The sequence below is a fragment of the Erinaceus europaeus genome, chromosome 5 (assembly GCF_950295315.1).
Source record: "Erinaceus europaeus chromosome 5, mEriEur2.1, whole genome shotgun sequence".
Classification (NCBI taxonomy): Eukaryota; Metazoa; Chordata; class Mammalia; order Eulipotyphla; family Erinaceidae; genus Erinaceus; species Erinaceus europaeus.
In genome coordinates, this window is record NC_080166.1 from 64,322,778 (window position 1) to 64,349,132 (window position 26,355).

Sequence of the window (26,355 nt, forward strand, 5' to 3'; positions counted from 1 at the left end):
AGCGTACAGAATGAACCTCCAAAACATAATCCTAGGTGAAAGAGGCTAGATAAAAAGGACCCCATATTTTATGACTCCATTTTTTAGGGAAATAACTAAAATCGTAAATTTTAGAGACAGAAAATAGATTGGTGACTCTCAGGATTGGCAAGCAGGGTGATGGGGAGGAGGGAAAATAAGTCCTTATTAGGTACATGGTTTCCTTTTGGAGTGATGAAAGTGGTAGTTGTATGGCACTTTGAAGGGACTAGATGCCATTGATATGTCCACTTAAACAGTAAATGTTATACTGTATGAATTTCAACTCAATAGAGAAGACAAAGATTAGAGACCGGCATGGGTGCACCCAGTAGATCACATATGACTGGGGTTCAAGCCTCCACGCCCCATCTGCAGAATGGGAAGCTTTACAAGTGATGAAACACTGTTGTGGGTGCACCTCTTTCTCCCCCTCTCCCCCCCCCTTTTAAAATCTTTATTCATTTAATTTGATAGGACAGAGAGAAATTGAGAGTGAGGATAGAAAAAGAGAGACAGACACACCTGCAACACTGCTTCACTGCTTGTGAAGCTTTCCCCCTGCAGGAAGGGACTGGGGGTTTGAACCCAGATTGAGTAATGCTCTCAGTAAGTGAGCTTCCAGGACACATTGGTGAGATTGTCTGACCAGAGAGGTCAGGATGTAATCAATAGCAGCTGCAATTTGGTGGCATAAAGTTAGTAAGATATAAAGCAGGACAAAATGTCTAATAAAGAGTAGGATTAGAGCAGATGAAATTAGCAATCTTGGATGGGAAGAAGATAGGAAGTCTTTTTTTAGGTATATTCCATGGGGTCCATGACTTGTTTTTTGTTTGTTTGTTTGTTTGTTTGTTTTACCTAATCTTGATAACTAACTTGTAAGTGGACTAAAAATATTGTCTGTGAAGATGGTGTCAGAATTGAGACTAGAACTAAAAATTTGTATTAGGGCAAAGAGTAGCTCCTAAACTTGAAGAAATTATATAAATACAACTAACTGTTCACCCCATCTGTTTGACCCAGGGCCCATATATATTCACATTTAGCACAGGAGTCTGTGTAACAATTGAGTCTCTTTCAGTGTGAGTTCGCAATCCATGGCCACAGCTAGGAATATTCTAGGTAGCACTCATTTCAGGACCAGTGTTCCTCCAGTGGTAGAACAGGATGGCCCAGCCTCCCTTGCTACTTTACGGTGATGATAAAGTCCTTAAGAGGCCCACAAGAAGTCTTATGATGACATTCCTGATGGAAGTGACCAGCGATGGTGGAGAGAGGGATCTATAAGAGATCTTGGCCCATATTGACTGCCACCTCTCCAGATTCAAAGGAGGTCTCGAAACTTTACATCAGACTCAACCTGACGCTGTTGACTGGCTACGGAAGAAGGGCAAACGCTAGAAGAAGAATTGTCTATGGAGGCATCTAAGCATTGCCTGACTAGACCTGACCACATAAACCTAATATTAACAGCAAATGACACTCAACACTTTAACAACTGGGAGAAATATCTGAGCTCATCAGATAAAGAAAGGACTACACAAACTGGATAAGGGCAAGAGATTGGCTCACTTAATAATGGCTTTTTTGGTCAATCCCGGTAATATTTTTATTGGAGTTGTCTCAGAACATGATGGGAGACAAAAGAAAAGAAAAAGGCAAAATGGATCTCTTTTCTTACTACATTATCCTCAAAGTCTTTCTACTAAGATTTAAGTAGATGTTTTAAACATCTTTTAATAAAGGTGACAGTTTTGTACTATTTTCAAAATATTTTCCTCTGCAAAGGTAATTTATATATCTATTCAATAAATATCTTCTGTTTACCTACTGTGATTTAGGATCTAGATACACATGGTTAAATATCAAGGTCATTGTTTTAAGCAGCTTGAAATTTGTGATGAGATCTGTTAAGTGTGACAAAGATTAATCTACAGTTTTTTTTTCCAGCTTTTAGACCTGAACCCTCTCTCCCACCCGAGTCTTTTACTTTGGTGCAATACACTTGGCCCAGTCCAAGTTCTATTTTGTGTTTTCATATTGTTCAACTTCTTCTCCTTCTTCTTCTTCTGATTATTACTACATTATTTAGTAGTAGTAGTAGTAGTAGTAGTAGTAGTAGTAGTAGTAGTAGTAGTAGTAGTGATTCAGTAATGATCAACAAGATTGTAGGATTAAGAGAGTACAATTTCATACAGTTCCCACCACCAGAGTGCCATATCCCTTCCTCATCCATTGGAAGCATCCATATTCTTTATCCCTTTGGGTGTATGGATGAAAGGTCTCTATGGGGTGACAAAGGCAGAAGGTCTGACTTCTGTAATTGCTCTTCTGCTGGACATGGACACTGGCAGGTGGATCCATACCCCCAGCTTGTCGCTACATTTTCCTTGTAGGGCAGAGCTCTGGGGAGATGGGGTGTCAGGATCCACTGGAAAGTCATAACCTGCAGTTTAATAACTGCTATCTCAGAGAAAAAATACCAAACATTGCCTGCATAGTAGAGGCTTAGTCAGACCAAAGAGTATCAACAAAAGGCTCTAGAAGTAATATATACATCAGACAGATTTTCAGTTTGGCCTACAAAATAGCAGAAATTAGGAAAACAAGGCAGATACAGGTAATGTTAAGCATTGAGTAAGGGGAGGAAGATATGCAAGGCATCAAGCAAATAGAAGGAAATGTTCTATGACTGTATACAGAAAATATGGGTTTAAACTATTAAAGTCAGGAAGATATATGCTCATGATAAACTAGCATGCTTCTGCCAAGAGATCTGAACTAAAAGACAAGAGAAGAACAGCAAAAACAAAGCGAAAGTTTTACAAAAACGCCATGAACACATTTCAGTTTTAGAAATATCATTTGACCATTATTATAGAGAATACAATAGAGAAGCTAAGAATAGAGTCAGACAAAATAATTAGGAGGTTATGGCAGCAATCAGGAAGAAAATAAATGGGATTCTGAATTAAGCCAGAGAAATTATCATGAGAGGAGGGAGGTAGGAGAGATAATAAAAGGATGGAACATACGGGATTCTGTGACTTCTCCGGCTTGTCCTGGTTTTCCCCTTCTGAATAAACAGTGATAGTGTTACTTCTCTATATAATTTTGCTCCCATTTTCTTTCTGTTTCATGCATATGTAGTCACACCAAAATTGTGAAATGTTATTATTTTCCTATTCACTAAATCTTACAGACCAGGCCACTTGAAACTCGAACATTTAATCACGTAGTACATTCCCCCTGCATAACAAAGCTCAACATTATAATCCTCCAGTTATTACAAGATCTGTGCTGTCTCAGATACATTTACACTTCAATTATAATTACAATGCTTTCATCTTAACAGCTTCTTAGTTTCTGAAGGATTAAGTCTCAAGGATTATGTTATCATGAGAACAAAGGTTATTGACTACTTTTCTCATTTCTTTCTGAGATGCTTTGCTAGCTAAATAAAAGTGAAATGAAATTTATGCCAAGATGTTTTATTTTTTTTCCCTCTTCAGGAAAACATAATGGAAGTTATGAGAAATCAAGAATTTTTACTGCTTCCAGCTGAGGAACTCCATAAACTTCTGGCCAGTGATGATGTCAATGTTCCTGATGAAGAAACCATCTTCCATGCATTAATGATGTGGGTCAAGTATGACATGCAGACGAGGTGCAGTGACTTAAGTATGCTCCTTGCATTTATAAGACTTCCACTACTCCCACCTCAGGTAAACTGCACATAGCATTGCATTAACAAGTATGTTGTACTAAAACTCTTATATTGAAAATAGCATTTGATTATTTATTATAATATATTCATATTTTATTTTTTTTAAATTTTAATCAAATATCCTTAAAGTCAAATCAGTAGTGTAATATTACGGGTCATGGGCTTGGGTGTGGATTTCCTGGTCATCACTGACTCTTGATTATAGGACTATGAGATTGGCACTTTTGTTGTTGTTGTTGTTGTTCTTTTGGTTTTTGGCTGCCAGGGTTATTGCTGGTGCTCAGTGCCTGCACCAAGAATCCACTGCTCCTGGAGGCTATTTTTCCCCCTTTTTTTGCCCTTGTTATCTTATCATTGTTTTGGCTATTATTATTATTATTGATGTTGTTGTTGGATAGAACAGAGAGAAATAGAGAGAGGAGGAGAAGACGGAGAAGGGGAGAGAAAGATAGATACCTGCAGACCTGCTTCACCACTTGTGAAACGACCTCCCTGCAGGTAGGGAGCCAGGGGCTTGAACCAGGATCCTTAGGCTGGTCCTTATGCTTTGTGCAATGTGCGCTTAACCCGCTGCGCTACCTCCCGACCCCCAAGATTGGCACTTAATTTCTCTCCTACTCAGCTTTTTCGACATGAAATTACATGACCACAAAACGTTATTTTGAGGCTCAAGTTAGATATATAAAGTACCTAATATTCTCAATGTAGTATCCTAAAGATTTCAAAATTAATGTTTTAATTAATAATCCCTGCTTTCCTCTTTTGTAACTGTCATCTATCATGAATATATATACATATATATATATACACACACACATACATGTATATGGCCTAATATATAATAATATATGGCAATTCTCTTCTAAATACACATTTGCCATGCCCATGACTTCAAAACATTTGAGATAAAAAAAGCTTAGTGTTTGCAAATAGAGACAGAAATAAGATGCCACCTGACTCCTGTGAGAATGTCATTCATCAGAAAAGGTAGCAGCAGCAAATGCTGGAGAAGTTGTGGGGTCAAAGGAACCCTCCTGCATTGCTGGTGGGAATGTCAATTGGTCCAGCCTCTGTGGAGAACAGTCTGGAGAACTCTCAGAAGGCTAGAAATGGACCTACCCTATGATCTTGCAATTCCTCTCCTGGGGGTATATCCTAAGGAAACTAACACATCCATAGAAAAATGTGTGTACAAAAAATGTATGTTCTTAGCAGCACAATTTGCAATAGTCAAAACCTGGAAGCAACCCAGGTATCCAACAACATGTGAGTGGCTGAGCAAGTTGTGTTATATATACACAATGGAATACTACTCAACTATAAAAAATGGTGACTTCACCATTTTCAGCCGATCTTGGATAGATCTTGAAAAATTCATGTTAAGTGAAATAAGTCAGCAACAGAAGGATGAATATGGGATGATCTTACCCTCAGGCAGAAGTTGAAAAACAAGATCAGAAGAGAAAATACAAGTAGAACCTCAACTGGAGTTGGCGTATTGCACCAAAGTAGAAGACTCTGGGGTGGGTGGGTGGTGGGAGAATACAGGTCCAAAAAGGATGATGGAGGACCTCATGGGGGTTACATTTTTATATGGAAAACTAGAAAATGTTATGCATGTACAAACTACTGTATTTACTATTGAATGTAAAACAGTAATTCCCCAATAAAGAAGTAAAAAAAAAAAAAACATCCAACACTATGTTGAATAGTAATGGTGATAGTGGGCAGCCCTGTCTAGTACCTGATCTGAGGGGAAATGCTTCCAGTTTTTCACCATTGAGTATGATATTGGCTATAGGTTTGCTATATATAGACTCCACTATCTTCAGGAATTTTCCATCTATTCCCTTTTTTTGTAGTGTTTTGATCATAAAGGGATGTTGGATTTTGTCAAAGGCTTTCTCTGCATCTATGGTTATGATCATGTGGTTTTTAAATTTTAAAGACATCTTCAATGAAATGAATCCAGTTACAAAGAAGACTAAGGTACCCAACACATCTATCCCAAAAGATCTGTGTACACATATGTTCTTGGCAGCACAATTTGTAATAGCCAAAACCTGGAAGCAACCCAGGTGTCCAACAACAGATGAGTGGCTGAGCAAGTTGTGGTATACATACACAATGGAATACTACTCAGCTGTAAAAAATGGTGACTTCTCTGTTTTCAGCCGATCTTGGATGGACCTTGAAAAATTCATGTTAAGTGAAATAAGTCAGAAACAGAAGGATGAATATGGGATGATCTCACTCTCAGGCAGAAGTTGAAAAACAAGATCAGAAAAGAAGACACAAGTAGAACCTGAAATGGAATTGGCATATTGCATCGAAGTAAAAGACTGGGGTGGGTGGGTGGGGAGAATATAGGTCCATGAAGGTGATAGAGGACATAGTGGGGGTTGTATTGTTATATGGGAAACTGGGGAATGTTATGCATGTAGAAACTATTGTATTTACTGTTGAATGTAAAACATAAAAAAAAAAACATAAGTGTTCAAATTCTCTATAAAACGTACTATTAGTGGTTTGGGAGGTGGCACAATGAATAATGTATTAGACCCTCAGGCATGGAGTCCTGAGTTTGAGCCCCATCATCACATGTACCAGAGTGATGTCTGGTTCTTTCTCTCTCTCCTCCTACCTTTTAAATAAATAAATAAGCAAACAAGTAATCTTTAAAAAATAAATATATAAAATAAAACATATTACTGAGTGGTACAGAGTTACGAAGTAGTAGTGTTTTACCAGCTGGAATTAAAAAAAGTTCTCATAATGGTGGTAGGAGTACACAGACACCAACACCAATGAAGTAGTTGCCTCAATTTATCAGTGTGTCTTATAGGGTAAAAGTTAGCTGATATTAACAAGGACACCAATTTACTTGACTTGCAAGAAGAGTTTCGTTCTTGGATTTGGAGTCATTTTTTTATTATAACATTTATTTATTTAAACATTTTTATTGAGGGAATTAATGGTTTATAGTCAACAGTAAACACAGTTGTTGGTGCATGTGTAAAATTTGTCAGTTTTCTGCAAAAGACTAACCCCTCTCTCACCCCCAGACATCTAGGTCCTCCACCATCATGTATCAGGACCTCACTCCTCTTGTACCCTGTGTCCCACACACACCTCCCCACCCCCAGAGTCCTGTGTGCTCAGCTCTGGTTTATAGTGATGCAGGGAACCTGAGAGGCTGAGGTATGAGAGTATGTTTGCATAACCTTTATTCTATCCCCTGACCTAGGTCTCTGATTTCTCAGGCTATCCAACATCAGTTTGAAGGTGATTTTGTCCTCTAAAGTGATAGATAAAATTGTGTGTGCATATATTTTACATAGGAGACAGTGGGGGGCATGTGATGTGCTGACCCTCATTTGTAAAATCCAAAATACCATTGATACTTGCACTAATCTATGGTACGGAGAATGCAAATAGTAGAATTAGGTCATGAATGAAGCTTGACTTGGAAGTTTGATGTGTTTGCTAATAACAAGTGGAGAGAGAATGGAAAGGGACAAAGAATAGAATGGTATAAAAACCCTATAAAATCAAGAGATAAATGAGACTATATAGAAAATAATAGTATTTCAGTTAATTAGTGAAGTGAATAAAGGAATAAAAGCAAAGAGGAAAAATGCATTGGTCTAATCAAGCCTTCCTGTTAACACACGGATCTTCAAATAAGAAGGAAGAAAAGCAAAGAATAAATTTTGAATCAAACATTATATTTATTTGAATTGTTTAAAGTAGATTTATATTCCAGATAATCTTAGAACATGCAAGATTAGCAAAGCAGACCCTTTCCTAGAATAGAAATGGTCAATGGGGAATGAAGTGGGTTGTGGCACAACTGGTAGAGAGCACACATTGTAGTGTTCAGACCTGGGTTCAATCCCTAGTCCCCACCAATGGAGAGTAGCTTCACAAGCCATGCTCTTGGAATCTATCTCTTGACCCTATCTATTCATTCCAGGTGTTTATTAAAATGTGCATAGTTTATAGGTAAATTGGTGTTTTGTTTAAAGATAATCATATACAGAAGAGCATATATCAGAAGGGACCACATATGTTATCAGGATTCCATTTTTCCTTTCTATTTTTTTTTTTTTTTTAGATAGAACACTTTGATTCTAGTTTATGGTGATTACAGGATTGAAACTGGGACCTCAGAGCTCAGGCATGAACCACTAAACTACATTGTTAGCCTTCTATCAATATTCTAAATCTCAGAGCATATCTAAAAGGTAAAGAAAGTTAAGTATATTATACAGAGGAACGATAATTTCCAATATATAGTAATTTTCAAAGGTAATATATTTAGTATAGATTTTGCTTTCATAAAAATTCTGTACATTTCATACACAAGGGTATTTCTACTGTAATGTTGTTGTCTCTTTCTTTTAAATGTCTCAAGTGTTAATTTTGAGGGTTCATTCTAATAAAAAGACAGAAGTCACCTTCTTCACCTCAAGAGCTTAAAAGGAATCATATTAAGTGAGCAAAGACAAAAAGAGAGGGATGATTATAGGATGATCTCACTCACTGACAGAAGTTGAGAAATAAGAACAGAATGGGAAGCACAAAGCAGAACTTAAGCTGTATTTGATGTATTGTACCAAAGTAAATAACTCTGACTACTGGGGGTGGAGGGGGAGGGGAGGCTTTCAGGTTCCAGTGCATAATGGTGAAGAGGACCTAGGCTGGGAGGTGTGAATGTTTTATAGAAAACTGAGAAAGTCCCACCTGCAGGGGAATCTCTTCACAGGTGGTGAAGCAGGTCTGCAGGTGTCTTTCTCTTCCCCTCCTCTCTCCATTTCTCTCTGTCCTATCCAACGACGACAACAATAAAACAACAAGGGCAACAAAAGGGAATAAATATTAAAAAAACTAAGAAATTTTACACTGTACCAATAACTGTATTTACTATAAACCATTAATCTCTTCAATTAAGAGAAGGATTAATAAGGACCAACAAATACATTTAGATTACAATAATATTCTCGGAAGCATGAAAGCAACTGACAGACTTACTTTCAGGCAGGCTTCCCTGAAGTCATATCTCAAGATCTACTGTCTCATTTTACAAAGTTTTATTACTAGTACCATTGAATTTATGTGGTTTATTTTTTTAAGACTACAAGAGAAAATCCATTCTGATATTCATTATAATTTATAAGTTATGATAAGCTCTTCTGGAGTACAAATTACTGGAATATGGGGAAGAAAATGTAATAAAGATCTAAATTTTAGTGAAGAATGTGGACTTTAGTTAAAAATAGTAGTAGACAAAAATGGGATTCAGAATAAAAGAAAAAGCAAGAAAAGACTCAAAGACAACAATGTCAATTTTATCCTCTACTGAATTAAAATAGCTAATACGGGAATACATTCAATTTACGGTGCTACAGAAAGGGCTAAAGGAAAGAGCCCAGTGAATGAAATACACAACTGAGATATAGTTTAAGAAATGGTGAATGGCGTCTATTATCTTTTTTAAATAAATGAGGAATGGAAATTTGCATAGTGGCTTTCATATTTTTCTTGAATGCTTACATTTTATCAGAATTAGAATTAAATATGGACATTTCATTTATAGAGCAAATGATTTCATATACCTGAATATATCTTAAGCAAGGAAGCCACTCAATTTGATCTCATTTTTACCTATTTTACATCTAACATACTACAGAAGATCAGGTTGCTACACAATAAACAATATTATTCTTTGACATTATGTAACTGACATGTCCACTTGTTTTGGGGAGCTTTATAAAATACAGCTTTGTAATATGTATACACTTGGATTTATTACATCTTCCTAAAAGCACATAAAATTATCAAAGTGAAGTGTGTTCTTTTCTAATGATTTGCTTATAAAATAAAAGTGGGGTTGGGCAGTGGCACACCTGTTAGAGTTCGCATGTAGAATGGCACATAAGGATTTGGGTTCAAGCCCCCAAAATTCCCACTTTGTTGGGGGAAGTTTCATGAACAGTGGAGCAATGATATAGATGTCTTTCTTTTTCTCTCTCCTCCTTCAGCTCTTCTTTCTCTCTCTATCCAAAAATTATGTAAAATATTAAAAAGTCTAAGCACACAGCTCTAAAAATGCAGAAAAATACAATTTTTTTTGTTTTTTCTTTAGTGTGTTTTCACTGGAGAAATACATTTTCTGTTTACAAAATAGCTCTTGAAAAATACAAGAAGTGTAGATACTATAAAAGAAAGCAAACACCAGTCATGAGACACTACTGTACATCATGTGAATGCAACAGTCTGACCTCCAGGTTATGAAAACTAGAATTAAAAAGTCACTACACAGAAAAGGTCCAAGCTCCCAGCTTGGCAAAACTTGGGTGCAATTACAGGAAACGTTTAATAAACTCAATTACTCTCCCCAATGTGTAAACAAAATGAGGAGACTAAATCTCACTCTGAAGGTACACAAAACACACAGACATCTTGTATCTGGGTGGTCTGACCTTGGTTTCTCGATGATGGAAGGTCAGGGTGGCCGCAGAGCAAAGACGTGGGATGTAAAGATATTGTACACTAGACATTCATTTTTTCATACAATAGTTCCACAAGTCTTCAAAACATATTAGTGTTATTTTAGTCAGATTACTTAGAACATTGGTATTTACTGATAAACTTTTCTTCAAGTTTTGGAATTGGTATGATTTCACTCCTTTGATACTCTTAAGGAAAATGATTCTGTAACAGTATGTAGCAGTATGTTTACATAGTAATTAAGGTATGTGTGTGTGCGAGTGCGCACATGCGTGTGTATGTATGAACATTTTTATTTTCTATAGTAAAATGTATTTATCTGTGCAGTAAATAAAAATAGCAAATATTAATTTTACAGGAATACTATATCATGATAAGTAGAACAAAATAATAAGTTACACAAACACTTCAAAGAAATATATGTTACTTCTACTTTATAGGGATTCCATCTAAGAAAAGCTGCAATGTAATTATACAAAGAATCTTTTTTTAGTTTTTTTAAAATTTTATTTATTTATTTTCTCTTTTGTTGCCCTTGTTGTCTTTTTATTTCTGTTGTAGTTATTACTGTTGTTATTGATGTCGTTGTTTTTGGATAGAACAGAGAGAAATAGAGAGAGGAGGGGAAGACAGAGAGGGGGAGAGAAAGATGGACACCTGCAGACCTGCTTCACCACCTGTGAAGCTACGCCCCTGCAGGTGGGGAGCTGGGGGCTTGAATCAAGATCCTTATGCCGGTCCTTGCGCCTTGAAAATCTTTATTTTAGCAATAGCAGTGTGAGAAAAGAGAGGTTGTAAATATTTTATTTTATTGAAGATGTGACAGTTGAGCAGACAGTAGTAACATAAAGACTGTGTTGTCTATAAAAGTTATAGCCACAACTCAAAAAAACCTAATGAGAAGCAGGCAAAGTGACAATGACCAAATCAATATAAAAAGGGTATTCATGAATCATACTGTGAAAATTACAACATGAATTTTACTCCTGAGTAATTTGTTTTGTATGATTTTACTTCCCCAAGCAAGCATAGGTAAATTATTCCTTAATAAATCCAACAGTTCTCAGGGCCAGGCTGTGGCACACTGGGTTAAGTGCACATATTATGAAGCACACAGATCTGAGAAAGGATCCTGGTTCGAGCCCTGGATCCCCACCTGCAGGAGGGTTGCTTCACAAGCTGTGAAGCAGGTCTATAAGTGTTTGTCTTTCTCTCTCCCTCTATATCTTCCCCTCCCCTCTCAATTTATCTCTGTCCTATCCAAAAAAATTGGGAAAAATGGCCACAGGAGTACTGTAGGCACTGAGCCCCAGTGATAATTCTGGAGGCAAAAAAGAAAAAAAAAAATCCAACAGTTCTCCAAGTTTGTCAGTACAAACCTTCACAACTTACTGTATTAGATACCTAATCTGTAAAAATAAGACTTACATGTGGTTGGGTGGTAGTGCTGCTGTTTAAATGCACATGGCACAAAGCACATGGACCGGCATAAATATCTCGGTTCGAGCCCCAGGCTCCCCACCTACAGGGGAGTTGCTTCACAGTCAGTGAAGCAGGTCTGCAGGTGTCTATTTTTCTCTTCCTCTCTCTGTCTTCCCCTCCTCTCTTGATTTCTCTCTGTCCTGTCCAACAACGAATGACATCAGCAACAATAATAATAATCACAACAAGGCTACAACAACAAGGGCAACAAAAGGGGAAATAAAATGGCCTCCAGGAGCAGTGGATTCATGGTGCAGGCCCTGAGCCACAGCAATAACCCTGGAGGCAAAAATAATAATAATAATACTTACAAATGAATAAGTCAAAATAATTTACCAAATTCATTAACACAATGTTTTATCAGATTTTCTTACTTTTTGTTTTGTGTTTTTCCTTTATCTTGCTGGAGACTTGATTAAATAGCAGATCACCCTCAAAGAGCTAGTTCTCTCCATAAAACAAAAAGACTGCAAAGTTATTTTATTCTTCATTTGGAATAAATCCATTCTTATCTAATAGAAAATCTTTGTAGGAAATTTTTGCAATGGAAATGTATAGATAATGTATGATTCTAATATCTTATAGGTTTGTAATAAATACTATTTAGATTCATGATCACATAACCTGCTCTGACATTGACAGTTTAAGTTACATTAAGAAAATAAAAAAGCCTTTTATTTCAACAAGCTTAAGTAAGTCTGTAAGATATTCATAAGAAAAATAGAACTGCACATGCACAGAGTCATGTTCACAAGTATTACTCCCACTGGTAAGTTAGAACATAAGAAATTCTAATTTACAACTACAAGTTGGGACCTCATCTAAAAAACCTTTATTTTTACTGTAATATATATTAACTGTTTTTCTTTTTTTTTAATTTTTTAAAAATATTTTATTTTATTTATTTATTCCCTTTTGTTGCCCTTGTTGTTTTATTGTTGTAGTTACTATTGTTGTTGTCGTTGTTGTTGGATAGGACAGAGAGAAACGGAGAGAGGAGGGGAAGACAGAGAGGGGGAGAGAAAGACAGACACCTGCAGACCTGCTTCACCGCCTGTGAAGCAACTCCCCTGCAGGTGGGGAGCCGGGGTTCGAACCGGGATCCTTATGCCAGTCCTTGTGCTTTGCGCCACCTGCGCTTAACCCGCTGCACTACAGCCCAACTCCCAATATTAACTGTTTTTCAAGGACTTCTTCTTGTCTTTGAAATCTCTCTACTCAATGATCCCTACTATATTTGATAGCCTCGACTTTATTCTTTCCATCTGACTTACAAAAAATGTGCTATTGCACATGTTAAAACTACTTATATTCCAGAGACCAGGCAGTGAATGCACTCGATTGAGCATTCACATCACCATGTGCAAGAATCCAAGTTCAAGCCTAGGTGAAGCCATGCTGCTATTATCTTTCTCTCACTCACTTTACCTCCTTCCCCCTCTCCATTTCACTCTATTCTATCAAGTAAAAGGAAGCAAAGAATTAAAAAATCTTCTTATATTCCTCTTTACCAACTGTGCCAATTATCTATCCTCTTTTCTAGTAAAGCACACAGTTGTTTATAGTTACTGAATCTAGTTCTTCGTATTTTTCTCTACCACATATTATAAGAAATGCATTAAAATAATAAAAATCATCAAACGCTCCCATGCTGCCATTTTTCCCAGTTGCATTGTTTTCATCTTGATTTACTTATCAACAGAATTTGACCTAATTGATCTGGCCACTCATATCTACTTGTCATTGCTGATATTTTTATTCTCTGCTATTTTGATGCCCCAGACGAACATATTAAATACACTGAGAAAAGTGTTAATTTCTATGGTTTTAAATATTATATGATTGTCAATTATACATTCTAAATTTATAATTCTAGCCCTAAACCTTACCAGGTACATCTGAATATTCAGCTAACCACTTGACTTTGACAATTGGAAAGCCTGTAGGCATCCACAACTTTATTTGTCTAAAATAGAAGATTTTAGAGTGCCAAGATGTACCCTACCCAATAACAATTAGTATTATTAACATCATCTAGTTACTCAGGACTAAATCTTAGAAGCACTGCATAATATTTGGAATACTTTTAGGAAGTTGGTTTTTACTATGTTCCAAATCCATATACTAGACTTGTTCCTTTTCTAAAATATCTCTGCAGCTGAATCTTAAAGATGCAAGAAGCTACCCACCCCCTTTTGTTTCTCCACTGTCAAAATAGCCTCCTATGGAGTATACTAACTCTTGTGCTTACCCTGCAAAAATGCCATCTAGGAACCAGACAGAATTTTTGCAACATCTATCAATTCATATCAAATATAGGTTTATGCCATAGGACAAAATCCTGATGCTCCTGTTTTTCAAGGACAACATCAAGTTCTAGCTATTTCCTTGATCTAATCTCTTGCCAGTAGCCCTCAGTATCCTTGCAGCACACTGACATCCTTAAGGAAGTCAGGCTTATTTCTTCGGCAGTGCTTTTTTTTTTTTTTTTTTACCAGCTGATTCTTGAATGCATCTAGAAGCTGTGGCATGCTAGGTGAGAAGGATAGCGGTGATATGAACTGTTTCTTCAGAGACAGAAAATGAATTGAGATGAACAGTTTATAGATAATAACAATAAAACCAACTGAAATCAGTCAGCTTTAATTGTTACTGTTATTTATCGAATTATTCTTTTATTATTTAAGAAAGGAGCTATTAACAAAACCGTAGGATAGGAGGGGTACAACTCCACACACTTGCCACTACCCGATCTCCATATCCCATCCCCTCCCCCCGATAGCTTTCCCATTCTCTAGCCCTCTGGGAGCATGGACCCAGGGTCATTGTGGGTTGCAGAAGGTGGAAGATCTGGCTTCTGTAATTGCTTCCCCTCTGAACATGGACATTGACTGGTCGATCCATACTCCCAGTCTTCCTCTCTCTTCCCCTAATAGGGAGGGTCTCTGAGGAAGTGGAGCTCCAGGACACATTGCTGGGGCTGTCAGTCCACGGATATTTATCCAATTTTAAGTAAGAGTAATATGCTCCTATGTGCAGACCAGAACTGCCCAGATACAACCATTAGCTCTTCCTCACTGCCTAGAAGAAGTTCTTTACTCTCATCATAGTTCATCAACTTTCTTCTTAATCACATTCTATTTTTAATATGTCCTGTCCTTTGTGCTTTTGTTTCCCTTTAGTTGCTTAGGTGGATCCAGGAGCCTTGCACTTAGAGCTATTTTTCACGGGTCACTTTTCCATTTAGGTATAAATACAGAGAGTGAGAGGAAGAGAGAGAGGAACTGGATCACCAGAGTTTTACTCAACATCTTGGCACGCGCTCGCTTGGGCTACTTGATAAACTATCTCTTGGCCCTTTGCAACTTGGTTCTTTGCACTTTCACCTACTGTTTTCTTGCTTAAGTCTATTTCCTTTCTTTACAACTTTTCTATACTTAAATATATATTTGACACAAACAAATTAATAAATACTTGATGTAAATATATCCAAAGATGTCCAAATCAAGATATAATCCCTGATATTGCTATAGAATATAAAACTTGTATCTCCTCTTCACAAAGTTCCTAGGCTTCTTGCTACTCAATAAGTATTTGATGATTCGGTAAATGCTAAGTTTATGCTATATCATGAAAGTTTACAATTTATTAGTAACAAGTACTTGTTGACATATTGTTTGAACTGAGAGAAATCTCTACAGGAGTTTGTTACTATGGAGATAATAGTGGATACTAGTAGAAGTGTCATAATAAAGAGTTTGATGAACAGTGATTCAAACTTACTAAAAAAAACACCTAATAAATGGAGAATGGAAAGGTAAATTAGAACCATATGTAAGCTCTGCTATCTGTGCTGTGTTGAATCTATTTTAAAATATATAAATTTATAGGGAGTCAGGGTAGTGCAGTGGCTTAAGCACAGGTGGAGCAAAGCACAAGGACTGGCTTAAGGATCCCGGTTTGAGCCCCCGACTCCCCACCTGCAGGGTAGTCGCTTCACAGGTGGTGAAGCCATTCTGCAGGTGTCTATCTTTCTCTCCCCCTCTCTGTCTTCCCCTCCCCTCTCCACTTCTCTCTGCCCTATCCAACAAAGAGGACAACAATAATAACTACAGGGAGTCGGGCGGTAGCGCAGCGGGTTAAGCGCAGGTGGCGCAAAGCGCAGGGACCAGCGCAAGTACCCAGTTCCAGCCCCCCGAGTCGCTTCACGAGCGCTGATGCAGGTCTGCAGGTGTCTACCTTTCTCTCCCCCTCTCTGTCTTCCTCTCCTCTCTCCATTTCTCTCTGTCCTATCCAACAATCACATCAAAGGCAGCAAAAGGGAATAAATTTAAAAAAAATTTAAAAGAAAAAAATTGATTTATTTATTTTAGATAGAGGCAGAGGGAAATTGAAAGGGAGTAAGAGATAAGTAGATAGATAGAGACAGAGAGATAGAGAGACAAAGATACACCTACAGCCATGCTTCATCACTTCTGAAGCTTTCCCCCTACAGGTGGGAGACCTAGGGCTTAAACCTGAGTCCTTGTGCATTGTAATGTGTGTGCTTAACCACCATCTGGCCCCTGATATTCCTGTTTGTAGTGGAGGCTCAATCTTGGGTTCCAGACATGGTAAAACAGGTAAGTTCTCTTATCAGTTTTTTATGTTTTTTAAAGTAGAGTTGGTAGGTAGGGAAAGGAAGAGGAGAAAGAAAGAAACCACTCCAAGGTCATTTGTTTTGTTTTGCTTTGACCCTAAGGATGGAGGGTACCATGGGTCTCTTTATTATTTCCATGATGCTTCTAATTAGAGATGCTGAAGGTGCTATTGAATGCATTCCTTTGGAACAATGGAAATATGGTCAGGAGACAAAAAATTATAGTATTGTCAAATAAAACCTGAAAAGATATCATGAAATATTTGAGTATTATAGATATACTAATTAAGAGTACTGAAACATTGTAAAATTAGAGGAAAACTAGTCAAATAGAATAAAAGGCAAACAAGGGACTATAACGATGAGAATAAATTGTCACTAAAGAATAAACTATTGGGAGTTGGGTGGTAGCGCAGCGGGTTAAGTGCACATGGCACAAAGCACAAGGACCAGCGTAAGGAATCTGGTTCGAGCCCCCAAGTCCCCACCTGCAGGAGAATCGCTTCACAGGCAGTGAAGCAGGTCTGCAGGTGTCTGTCTTTCTCTCCCCTTTCTGCCTTTCCCTCCTCTCTCCATTTCTCTCTGTCCTATCCAACAATGGCAACATCAATAACAGTAATAACTACAACAATAATGAAAAACAACAAGGGCAACAAAAGGGAAAATAAATTTAAAAAAAAGAATAAACGATCAATTGTAATAAATGCTACTGAGAGGTCAAATAGGAGCATGCCGGTCAGTTTATTTTGAATTTAAAAATCAAAAACATTTTTACTTTAACAAGATGAGTTTCTTTGTAATACAGTTAAATCAATGTGTAAAACTGGGAAATAAACAATTATTTGATCTTTTGAAGTCAAACTACCTCATGTTTTTCCTAAAAGATAAAAATGACAAACATTGATATTAGAGTCATAAATTACTAAGTTAGCAGAAACCTGCTGTGGTTTAGATTACTCAGTTTTATTCTTTGCTCTGCAATCCACTTCTACATTCATTCAATAATTGTTCTAGATTCATGTCCAGAATTTTATCAAATAGTATTTACAGCTGTGCAGTAATACTTTATATTAAAAAAAAAGTTTAGAAACTTAGACTGGCAAATAGCTTACTTAGATAGCATGCTGCCTTGTCTTGTGTGTGACCCAGGTTCACATGTGGAAACTCTGGTGCCATCGTGTCTTTCACGCTCTCTGCCTCTCTAACTATCTTAAATCTGTTTTAAATGTTCACAATATTTTCACAATCAATTACCTCAGATCTCTTAACATACTCAGTTCTAATCCAGGTTTTTCTGAGGAACACTTACCTCCAGTATGAGTATTAAACGTCTTGGAAAAAGTGATTTAACACTAGAAGAAGACTGACCTAAGTGACCGTATATTTTTTAAAAGTTTGGAATTACTAATAGTAAAGATTACTGAACAAAGGATTCTCATTTCAAGTAAAGTGTCTTAAAGTAAGGTTGTTCTAGATATGCTTACAGTTAAAGGAATTGATTTTATTCCATTTTTAAGATTCTGTCTCGTGAAATCTGCCCGCAAAATTGTCTTCAGTGAATTGGAAAAGCAGCATATTCAGGGAATTCAATAAACTGACCTGTAAGGACTTGGAAATAGAGTCATAAATAATAATGAATGTGTTATTCTCAATTCAGTCAGCTGTGGGGGTTTTGCAGACCATTAAACAACTTACCAATTTGCTACAATTCAACGTAAGTGCTGTCTGTACTCTTTCTAAAGGAGGCAAAGAATAAAAGATGGCAAATAAGTGCTAAGTATAGGGGGCATGATTAACATTTAATCACAATGAACACCTGAAATTTGATTTTTTTGGGGGGTAGTCATCATAATATTCATCCACTATAAAAATCAGAGATGGAACTTTATACTGATCATTAGATTTCACCTCATGCCAGTGCACATTGGAGCTATATAGAGCAAATACATAATGAGATGTATCAAAGAGAGAAAGAAACTAAGGAAATGAGGGAACTGGTGAAATAGTTAAGTTGGATAGCATCTGCTTTACTGTGTGCTCAACCCAGGGTTGAACTACGCTCCCACTGAATTGGATGAAGCTTCTGTGCTGTGTGGTTTCTTTGACTCTCTCTGCCTTTTTGTCCAAAGTGTATGTACATATAAGCACACTTATTTACATACGTACATACATGTACATAAGCAGACAATGTACTCCTTTCTTTGGTACAACAGAATAGCTCACTTGGATAGTGTGCTTCCTTGGATAGTGTATAACCCAGGTACCAGCCCAGACCCCATACCTTTGAAGGAAGTTTCAGTGCTATAGTATCTCCCACCACCTCTGCCTTTCTGTCTCTATTTAAAAAGATCAGGGAAGGGAGTCAGGCTGTAGCTTAGCGGGTTAAGCACAGGTGGTACAAAGCACAAGGACCAGCATAAAGATCCTGGTTCGAGACCTGGTTCCCCACCTGCAGGGGAGTCGCTTCACAAGCGGTGACACAGGTCTGCAGGTGTCTATCTTTCTCTCCCCCTCTCTTTCTTCCCCCATCTCTCTCCATTACTCTCTGACCTATCCAACAACGACAACAACAATAATACTAACTACAACAATAAAGCAACAAGAGCAACAAAAGGAAATAAATATTTTTTTAAAAGATCAGGGAAATGATTTTTCACATTATAAAACAAACTAGAAGTTTGTAACAGCCTCTAGAATATTTTCTTTTAAGAGGCAAAGAGAGAATGAGAGAGAGAAACACTTTATTTTTACATACATGACCACCTTTAATATATTGTTTTGAGGAAAGTAAGTCAAGACCTTATTCACATTTCATATAAGAATGGTTTTTCTCATGCTCAAAAGATTGAAAGATTTAGTCGGGATATGTTAATAACTGGAGTCTTGATCTGTAAATATCCCATTATACTTAATCATTTTTTAAAATATTTATTTTATTTATTCCCCTTTGTTGCCCTTGTTGTTTTATTGTTGTAGTTATTGTTGTTATTGATGTCATTGTTGTTGGATAGAACAGAGAGAAATGGAGAGAGGAGGGGAAGACAGAGAGGGGGAAAGAAGGACAGACACCCGCAGACCTGTTTCATTGCTTATGAAGCGACTCCCCTGCAGGTGGGGAGCCGGGGGCTCGAACTGGGATCCTTACACCGGCCCTTCATTTTTAATTTTTTACTAAGCTTACATTCTGTATTATTTATAGATAGGCAACTTATACGGTTGCTTTGAAAAACTAGCGTTATAATGCTTCCATTATCATTTTCTGAAAATAATGCTTTTAGATTGAGTCAGTATTCCATTTTAGGTAAAGGAAACTTGATATACGCCAATATTTGTTTTTCACTTGTTAAATGGTAATTATAGGAGTTGGACGGTCGCACACTTGGCTGAGTTCATATTACCATGCACAAGGATCCAGGTTCAAGTGCCCAGTCCCCACCTACAGAGGGCAAGTTTTGCAAGTGGTGAAGTAGTGCTGCAGGTGTCTCTCTGTCTTTCTCCCTCTCTATCCTCCCCCTTCCCTCAATTTTTGACTGTCTCTATGCAATAAATAAAGATAATAAAATGTAAATGCTAATTATAAATATTTCCCTAGTTAAATTTTCTTTGTCTTACAATATTATATGCTTTGGGGGGTGTTGGTGTTGGTTATTGGCTTACAACAGAGTTTGTCGTGTAAAACCTCTCATCTCACCATAACAGGTGTTTGTAAAACACTTTTACCCGCAGCCTAGTCCATTTTGTTTTCTACTACATTTGCCTTTTACTAATTGTTATATACACATATCTATTAACATATATATTTACTAATTAGTTCTTATTAGTAGTGACTGGCCCTGCCCCTAGTTTAAGTTAAAAATTACGTTTTGTGCATTGGGTGGTAGCGCAGCATGTTAAGAGCACTTGGTGCAAAACACAAGGACCAGTGTAAAGAACCTCATTGGAGCCCCCGGCTCCCCATCTACAGGGGAGTCACTTCACAGGCAGTGAAGCAGGTCTGCAGGTGTCTTTCTTTCCCCCTGTCTTCCCCTCCTCTCTCCATTTCTTTCTGTTCTATCCAACAACGACGATATAAATAACAACAACAATAATAACTACAACAAGAATAAAACAACAAGGGCAACGGAAGGGAAAAAATAATTTTAAAATTGCACTGCACATATAAACATACTAAATAACATCAAGTTAATAATTGGAATGTATCTGATCACAAGTAAATAAGTGGATTGGTAATGTGTAAGTGGCTCAGGAGTGGTCATTACGTCTTTATGTTCATTGACATTTTGCTATTTCTTCTATTATTCCCAGGGTGAGTCTTTAATTTTATATATATACAATATGCCAATAGTCAATTAATAAGAGCTTACCAGAAATTGAAACTAGATATCTCTCTCTCTCTCTCTCTCTCTCTCTCTCTCCCTCCCTCTTTCCCTCCCTCACTATCCCCTTTCTTTTTTTATACAAACATATTTTCCTGACATTTCATGGTCAACTGACATTTACCTGCTATTATTTGAAAAAACTTTTTTTTTCTGTTGGGTTAAATTTGACCAGTGAACATCTGTTGCAAATATGATTTATTGATATTTTGTTATTTCTTAAACATTGTGAGGGTACTAAATGTGAAAGTCACATTTCTAGATAGATTTATTTAGCACCCTCCTCTCAAGTATTATTCCTTTTTTATAGTAATTTAACTGTATAAAAGCCTAAAGTTAATTAGATAAGAAACAACAGAAAGAGGAAACAAAGTAAACCAGCTTGGACTGGTTTGGTGTATTTTACCAAAGCAAAGGACTCTGGGGAAGTTGAGGGATGGATCAGGGTAGGTTTTCAGGGCCAGGTGCATAATAATTTACCTAATTTATTTAAACCATTAACCTCTCGATAAAAACTTTTTAAATTTAGATGATTGATTGATCTTGCCTAATGTACTGACATATGGTAAACAATTTATAATTATCTCTAAATACCAAATAGACTTTATCAGAGATAAAAGAACATAAGATTCAGGTTTGTTTTTTTTTTTACATTTCTTTTATAAGAAAATAGCTTTCATTTTTTTTTCCCATTTATTAATTACTTACTGTGTTTCAAAACTACCCAAATAGACTGCCAGTGTCCTGAAAGGTACTTGGAAATTTACCTGATCTGCAAACTAGGAATTCAAAAATACTCAAAAACATTGCTTTCCTTAATCTTTCTGATATATTTAGTATTGTCCCTCTCTAATACTCTCCTGCCTTCTCTTTTTTTTTTTTTTCTCTAGGGTTATTGCTGGGCTCAGTGCTTGCACCATCAATCCACCGCTCCTGGAGGCCATTTTTTCCCCCTTTTGTTGCCCTTGTTGTTGTTGCCTTGTTGTGGTTATTATTGTTGCCATTGTTGACGCTGTTCATTGTTGGATAGGACAGAGAGAAATGGAGAGAGGAGGGGAAGACAGAGAGGGGGAGAGAAAGATAGACACCTGCAGACCTGCTTCACCACCTGTGAAGCGACTCCCCTGCAGGTGGGGAGCGGGGAGCTCGAACAGGGATCCTTATGCAGGTCCCTGCGCTTTGTGCCACATGCACTCAACCCACTGCGCCACCGCTCGACCCCGTGTTTTACATTTTTATCCATTCATCTATAGGTGGACACTTAGATAATTTCCATGCCTTATCTACTGTAAATAATACTGCAGTGTCCAGGGGGTGGTTTTTTTTTTTTAGTTATTTTCATTTCCTTTACATAAATACCCAGAAGGAGAACTGCTGAATCTATAGAACATCACTTTAAACAATGATCTTCCATCATATAAAGTTGACTAATGTCATTTCATTCAATTACTTTTTAACTGTTATGCAAGTCCCAGGAGTGTTATACGTAAAGAATGGAGCAGAGAGTATCACAATCCTCCATCTTTCTTCTCAGGTGCAGAGAGGAACTCAGGAAGTATATAGGATAGGGGGCGGGGAGAAGGAAGAAGCATGAAACTAGCAAGTGCTAAACCAAATCTCCCAGAGATGGGGGTAGTGAGACCAAACCAATGTAACAGAAAAGACCATGTAAATAGACCACAATGTCAAGCAATGTAACAGAAGCAGAACTAGATCCCAGAAGCAGAACTCGAAGCATACCAACAAGAGTGAGAGACTGAAAAGGAGAAAGAGTACAGGAAAAAGCACAGCCTGTTCCACTGTTTGTGACGTTTCCCCATGTAGGTTCCTCCATGTGATAAATGAGGGCTCAAAGTTGGGTCCTTGCAGATAGTTAAGTGTGCACCTACTGAATGAACCATGCTTCATCCCCAAATTAACACAATTTAAATATTTTAAAATGCAAAGGACTAAAATCTGTGGAAAGAATAAATATATAATAGATGTCCTGACCCAATTTAATATACTATTACTACCTTTAGCATATATAATACTCTTATGTCCCACTGTATTGTAAAGTATATTATAAATTACAGACTCTTCTATGATAATTTAATTTATATTGTAATGTGCTTAAATCCAGAACTTATCCATAGTTTTGGCATACCTCAGAGTATCTGCCATAGAGTTTGATGACAGATTCTAATAATTTTAATGCTGTTAGTATTAAGATTAATAAGCTTATATGTTTCCTGTTCTGGAAGTTTGTTCAGTGAAGATGTTTGAACAACTCATTTCATACTCAAACTTTTGAAACTCTATACAGAATAATACCCAGTGGAATCAACTTTACTTAGGAAACTTATTTTATTCCCTTATTGACTTGCAAGATGCATTCACCTTGATGTTTTCACAGGAACTTATTTCACTGGTGATGATCAAAAGAGGTATGTTGGACTTTGATCATAGTAAATCTAAAGAAAGCTAGAAATCTGCAAATATGCAGTGATTAAAATTCTTGTCCCATCTTCTTTCAGTGAAATGAGGGAAATAAAAAAATAAAATGCTTACTGATACCTTCTAATTAGTATGAGAGAAATGAAAAGGATTTTAGCTGAAGGTGCTTGAAATCAGCCTTAGGCAAAACAGAAATATAAAACCAAGTCCAGATAATTATTGATAGTGGGAAACCCAATTTTCCAGATAGTAAATGAATATAGTTTCTTTGGTTATTTTACTGCAGATTTGTGTCACGGAACTTTCAGGAGCATCATTTGTTGCTCCCCATAAGAAGTAACTTCCAAGATAAGATAGAGAAGCAGCAGAGGAAGAATCCACAGTCTTTCTGGTAGCACCAGATGTTCTTTTATTTTTAGTTTTAAGACAGCAGTTCCTGGATATTTTGTGTAGGCCACTGGCAGATTTCTCCCTCCCAGGGAAAATATACTGAGACTGATTTTTACACTTAGTGTGTTGTTCTTATTAGCTACAAGTCTGTAGGTTTTGTCCTGCCTTGTAAAAAAAAAAAAAAAAACATAAGCTGATCTCACTCATTAACAGAAATTGAGAAATGGGGTCCAGCTGTAGCATAGCGGGTTAAGTGCAGGTGGCGCAAAGCCCAAGGATCCTGGTTGGAGCCCCTGGCTCCCCACCTGCAGAGAGGTCACTTCACAGCTAGTGAGTGAAGCAGGTCTGCAGATGTCTATCTTTCTCTCCTCCTCTCTGTCTTCCCCTCCTCTCTCCATTTCTCTCTGTTCTATCCAACAACAATGACATCAATGACAGTACTAACTACAACAATAAAAAACAAGGGCAACAAAAGGGAATAAATAAATATTTTAAAAAAACTTAAAAATATTACTAAGAAAAAAGAAATTGAGACATAAGAATAGAAAGCATTAACTAGGACTGGGCTTAGTGTATTGTACCACAATAAAGGAGTCGGTGGGGGGTGGGGGTGGGGGTGGGGGTGGGGCATCAGAGTCTGGTAGTGGTGGAGGAGAACCTAGGCTAGGGGAGAGTGTTTTGCAGAAAACTGATAAATTTTGCACATGTACCAACAACTGGATTTACTGGAAACCATTAATCCCCTTAAAAAAAAAAGCTCTTTAGAGGTTTGTTAGTTTGTTTTCCTAGAGCATTACTCAGCTCTAGTTTGAGTGGTGTGAAAGATTGAACCTAGGATTTCAGATCCTTAGGCATGAGTCTCTTTGCATAATCAGTATGCTATCTACCCTCACCAAATCAAACTCTTAAAAATATATACTAGAGGAAAAACTAAAGGCTAACACAATATAACAATTCAGTTTTATTCATTAAAGGACATTTTAATTATTAGAAGATTAGTTGTTTGCTTATAATTAGACTGTATTTGGCTACAAATACAGTCTATCAAATACAGTCTGACAATGGCTAGTATTGAAATAATAACAGTGGTAATGCTATCTAGCTAAAAAGTAAAGTTTTGGGTTTCTTTTCCTTTTTATTTTTCTTTAGGAAATTGAGTTTTATAGTCTTAGAAATACACACATTCTGCTCCTTCCTTTTGCACCCCACAAAGAACTTTGGTTCATCCTCCCAGAGGGATAAATGTTAGGGGAAGATGACCAAAGGCCTCTGTACACCAAACCTACCAGGGTTCGAACCATTTGTCACTAGGAAATTTTGTTTTCATTCCATCAGAGAGAGGAAAGCTAGTCTGGAAAAGACCAGAGGAAGTTGGGCACTGTTTCACTAATCTTAGAAGAGGAAAAATAAAGGGAAGTAATAACAGGTGTAACAGGTGTAGGTATAACTTAGGAAGGAAGTGAAGGCAGTACCCTAGAAAAAAATAGGAAAAAGAAAAAATATGTGTAGACAGACATAGATATCAATAAATACAGATAGAAGGTCAACCCATCTCTGTGATTTCAGGAGAACTACCACAGTTTCCACTGGAGGGGGGTGGAGACACAGAACTCTGGTGGTAGGATCAGTGTGGAATTATATCCTATTACCTTATAATTTTGTAAATAACTATTAAACTACTAATAAATTAAAAAAAAGAAATACATGAGTTCTGTAGGAAAAGGTAAACCAGGAAGTTAATGTTAATTAACCTTGGATATTGTTCACTCTAGGAAAGCCTATAATAAAAATGCGCACATAGAGCCTCTGAGGCATCTTTAGGAAAAGGAGTATTTAGAAAAAGAAAGCAGCAAGACAAATACAAATATCAATAATTTATCCTAAGAAAAGATCCGTTTTATTGCTGTGTAAAAGTATTAAACATTTAATGTTCTTGGGTATGATATTTCTGATGCTAAATATTGAATATTGATTGTCCCTTTTATGAAGGCTATAATATAAGCATTCCCCAATACATATTTAACGAGTGAAAAACATTTACTTCATGCAATTGGCAAGTTTTAGAATGCCTTCAATTAATCTAGTGTTACAGTTAAATATTTCCCCATTCAGAAATATCCCACCTGCAGGGGAGTCGCTTCACAAGCAGTGAAGCGGTTCTGCATGTGTCTTTCTCTCCCGCCTCTGTCTTCCCCTCTTATCTAACAACAATGACATCAACAACACCACCACCACCACATGAAATTATGGTGTGTTATGGCAACAAGAATGTCCCACTGCTCCTTTGCTTTCTTTGTACCTCTGTCAATTAGAATGAAATGTGGTTCTAAGGTGGCGAAATTGCAGATGTGGGAGGTACTATTCTGCAATAATAATTTTAATATTAAATGAGAGTAAATGACTGATGTAATATTACAGGGCATTTGTGGGAATTGTCTGAATTCTGTTTATGATTCTACTACATTTCTGAACTCCTACTATTAATCTTTCTTTAAAATTCAGACAAGAGTTAGAATTATTAACCAGTGATGCGATTTTTGTAAAGAAAATAAAATCAAGTGTGGAAGTGTCTCAGGAAAATTATAATATTTGATGGCACTTTGGATGTGGGCGTGCCTAAATTAAACTCTGCTAAATAGAATTATCAATTGATTAATAATTGATTAAGTTATCAAGGGGGTTGAGGGATACAACCATACTGTGGAAATATTTGTTTCTGTATATACCACTTTTTTCTGAAAATAGTTAGAATCTACTTAAGTAGATGTGAT

General features: G+C 36.9%; 1 protein-coding gene across 1 annotated transcript in view; it reads left to right on the plus strand.

Moving 5' to 3' along the window:
- The window catches only part of KLHL1 (kelch like family member 1), a 200,390-nt gene that overhangs the window by 54,004 nt on the left and 120,031 nt on the right, over window positions 1-26,355 (plus strand). The window contains exon 3 of the mRNA XM_060191907.1: window positions 3,534-3,746. Within this exon, the coding sequence (XP_060047890.1) occupies window positions 3,534-3,746 (213 nt within the window). The remainder of the gene's footprint in view (window positions 1-3,533; window positions 3,747-26,355) is intronic.